At 39.4% G+C, this 3457-nt stretch overlaps 1 protein-coding gene across 1 annotated transcript in view; it reads left to right on the top strand.

Annotated features, from left to right (window-relative positions):
* The window catches only part of dcps (decapping enzyme, scavenger), a 3986-nt gene extending 1633 nt beyond the window's left edge, over positions 1-2353 (top strand). The window contains exons 3-6 of the mRNA XM_032510878.1: positions 91-236; positions 339-452; positions 1096-1206; positions 1805-2353. Coding sequence (XP_032366769.1) covers positions 91-236; positions 339-452; positions 1096-1206; positions 1805-2071 — 638 coding nt within the window. The 3' untranslated portion in view covers positions 2072-2353. The remainder of the gene's footprint in view (positions 1-90; positions 237-338; positions 453-1095; positions 1207-1804) is intronic.
* Positions 2354-3457: the final 1104 nt, after the last annotated feature.

The following is a 3457-nucleotide window of genomic DNA, read 5'->3' as shown; positions in this document are numbered from 1 at the left end:
GGAATGAACTGACTGAAGAGATTGTAAATCCAGCAGCCACTTTGGCCAGCTGGACCCAGGTTTTACAGTCTTTGGGTTTCTGTTTTGCAGAGATCAAGACCACAGTCGTGTGTCCAGCCACGGAGAAGCACGTAAAGAAATACCAACGACAGGAGAGTTTCCTCGTGGAGGAGACGGGGGAGGACTATCAGTCCATCACATTGCCCTACATTCAGAAGCAGAGTTTCAGCGTACAGGTCAGTGTCCATCAGTAACATGCTTGCATTGGCGTCCTAATGCATACTTGTGAATGTGCAACATGATCTGTGGATTTATTTTGCATCACCTTCACTCCCCAGTGGGTATACAACATCCTTGAGAAGAAGGCAGAGGCTGACAGGATAGTTTATGAAGATCCGGATCCAGAAGTTGGCTTTGTCCTTCTACCAGATTTCAAATGGGACCAGAAACAGGTGAGATGCCACGAATTTTGCTATATGTTTATACTTCTCATCCAACAAAAATCCAATTCACTCTGTCCGGAGGGCGCGATTTATCTGGATTTTGTTTTTGACAAGCCGGAATGAAAATAAGCCGAACTGAAATAGGAGTAACAAGGCTATTTTTACAAATTCAGGAGTGGAACGTACAAATAATTGCGTGAAACTGTAAAGAGTAAAACATCTGCTGTAAAATAATTACTTCAGTAAAGTACACTTAACCCTTGTGTTGTCTTCTCGTCAAAATTGAATATCAACACTTTTGTTGAGGCTTTTTATCAATGTTTTTTAAGTTTTTCTTAAGTTTTTGACCCTTTTTTTCAATGTTTGTCACTGTTTTGGATGTTTACCACTATGTAACACCAACTTATTGACTTTATTTTTGTCAGTTATTTTTTGAATTTATGCTCAAGAAACCTCATTTTTAGGAAATTATACTTAATGTTTGAGTTAGAAAAGCAGAAAGTAGGAATCTAAAACACAGACTGTTCCGCTTAAATGCAACTCACTAATCTACACAAAGATAGAATTAGAAAGAACAACACATACATACTTTAGGAATCGTAGGCCTCTGACTGGACTACGCAGGTTCACAGTATGTGTCTCCTTCTTTCAGGTTGATGATTTATACCTGATTGCCATAGTACATCAGAGAGACATCAGGAGTCTCAGAGACCTGACGTCAGAGCATCTACCACTGCTGCAGAACATCTTCCAGAAAGGAAAGGTGAGGCAACGCAGTCACCCCACGGGGTTATTGTGGAGGAGAAAAAACCGAAAACGTCCTGTTCTTCTAGCAGCTGCCTTTTAATGTCACCTTTAATAATATAATCCTTATCTTCAACCAGTTATACTTTCCATTGCAGAGAGCTAGAACAACCTGGACCCTATTTTCCTATGTTTTTGTGTCTAAGTGACTGATGAGAACAAGAATCTTTGACATTGGACATTGGTCCAGTATTAAAGGGGAATTAATAGAATGGGAACTTTTTTTTTTTAGCAAATTTTACCTTAACTGAACAGCTTTGGAGTCATTGGAATGGTTATAGGTATAGATGCCTATCTCTAGGTATGGTGAAGGGTATGTGAGGATGTGTGTGTGGTGGGGGGGGGGGATGCTATTTTAATTTCAAAGGCCAAGGGAACTTCATCAGGGTGCTCAGTATCCTGGATCCATGAAATAACTGGCATGTTTGCTGCTGGATTAAGGTTGACAAAAATTAAGTTTCCATTTTATTATTAGAGCCAAAAGAGGAATTCTTGGACATAGTCATAATGCCAATCATAAAGAGAGAATGACCTAACCTGTGTGATTGGGATTTCAGGAGGCCATCTTGGAGCGCTACAACCTCCCGGCCAGCAAGCTGAGAGTCTACCTGCACTACCAGCCGTCCTACTATCACCTCCACGTCCACTTCACCAAGCTGGGCTACGAGGCGCCCGGCTGCGGCGTCGAGCGGGCCCACCTCCTCGCCGACGTGATCCAAAACCTGCAGTCGGACCGCCGGTACTACAAAAGCCGGACCCTGTACTTCCCCCTGAGGGCCGACGACGGACTGCTCAGCAAGTTCAAGGAGACGGGGAGGCTGTAACGGACCGTCTCACGCACTCACCGCATTAGTAGACTCCCAGCCCAACTGTGTGTGTTTTAGGTAATACATTCATACATAATGTGTGCCTCTTGTGTGATTCATCCGCAAGGTGTTTTTTGTAATACTTTTCCCATTCCTGCTTTCGTTATGAGAAAAGGAGAGAACATAGAAGTGGACGTGACAAGAGTCAAACCAGTGGATAAAATGATATTTCTGTAGAGCGCTGTTTTAATGTTTTTTATGTTTTCTATGTCAACGGAATTAAAGAGTCATTTTTTTCTACTCAGCCTTTTGATTTTTAACTTGGTTGGAATATATGAGACAGGTTCAACTGTCTGAGAAAGTAGATTGATATACTGTACTATATGTATATACAGTAAATCTATGCGTTATAGATACACTGTGTATATATGTATACTGTATATACAGTATGTATAGTATATTTATATATATAGGTATATGTACTGTGTGTGTGTGTGTATATATATATATATATATACACACACACACACCTTTTAAACACGGAGGGCAATTTATACAAACTGCCAAGTTTTATATCAAGTTCCATTTCATCATTTTTAGATACATTAACCCAGGCACAACACTAGATGGCAGCAATAATCTCAAAATGATTCAACTTTTGCTCTGTGAAATTGTCCTAACACAAAACCCAAACTCCAGTTTTTGGATACTGGGGTTTCCATTCGTCTCAATGATATGTTTTGCTATAGTTCTGCAGGTCAAGTTGACACAAGGTCTATCATTTCCCACCAAACTGGATTTCACCAAAGTCTGTTTACATACATTCAGAGCTGAAGTACCATATTTAGTTGGATTGATAGTACAACAGCATAGTGGGCCTAGAGTCTGAGAAACCAAGCCACAGCTGATCTGTTAGGTTTGGTTCTCTGTGCAGGCAAGGAGATGTTCAGAGTTGACACACGATTCACGGTGCTCTGCTTGAGGTGCGTTTGGGTGTTCCTCGTAAAAATGTAAACTAATTACCAGGACCCAAACTTGTAAGGAAATACAATGATAGACTAATCCTTGATGATTATTGAATCCAGACACCATGTCGAGGGATATTTAGTGTCCTATCAAACTCTAAGAAGCTACAACCTTTTAAGGTTCAAATTCTTAAAAAAAAAAAAATAGAAAAAATATATACAGTATATATATATACATATATACATCAAGGGAATTTGGGATTTTGGTGAACTCCAGCTAGGTTCACAAGTTGCAATATTAATCAAAATATTTTTTTAAATACTAATTTTCCTAATTAAAGTCCCCCACAAATTACATATGTCAGAAATAAAAAGTAAAAAAAAAAATATAAAAAGTTTATTCTCCCAGTTAGCTATTTATTAGTTCAGGGTTAGGTTT

Source organism: Etheostoma spectabile, unplaced genomic scaffold (assembly GCF_008692095.1).
Source record: "Etheostoma spectabile isolate EspeVRDwgs_2016 unplaced genomic scaffold, UIUC_Espe_1.0 scaffold273, whole genome shotgun sequence".
Taxonomy (NCBI): Eukaryota; Metazoa; Chordata; class Actinopteri; order Perciformes; family Percidae; genus Etheostoma; species Etheostoma spectabile.
The sequence above is the reverse complement of the archived record's forward strand: the minus strand, read 5'-3'. Positions and strand labels throughout refer to the sequence as shown.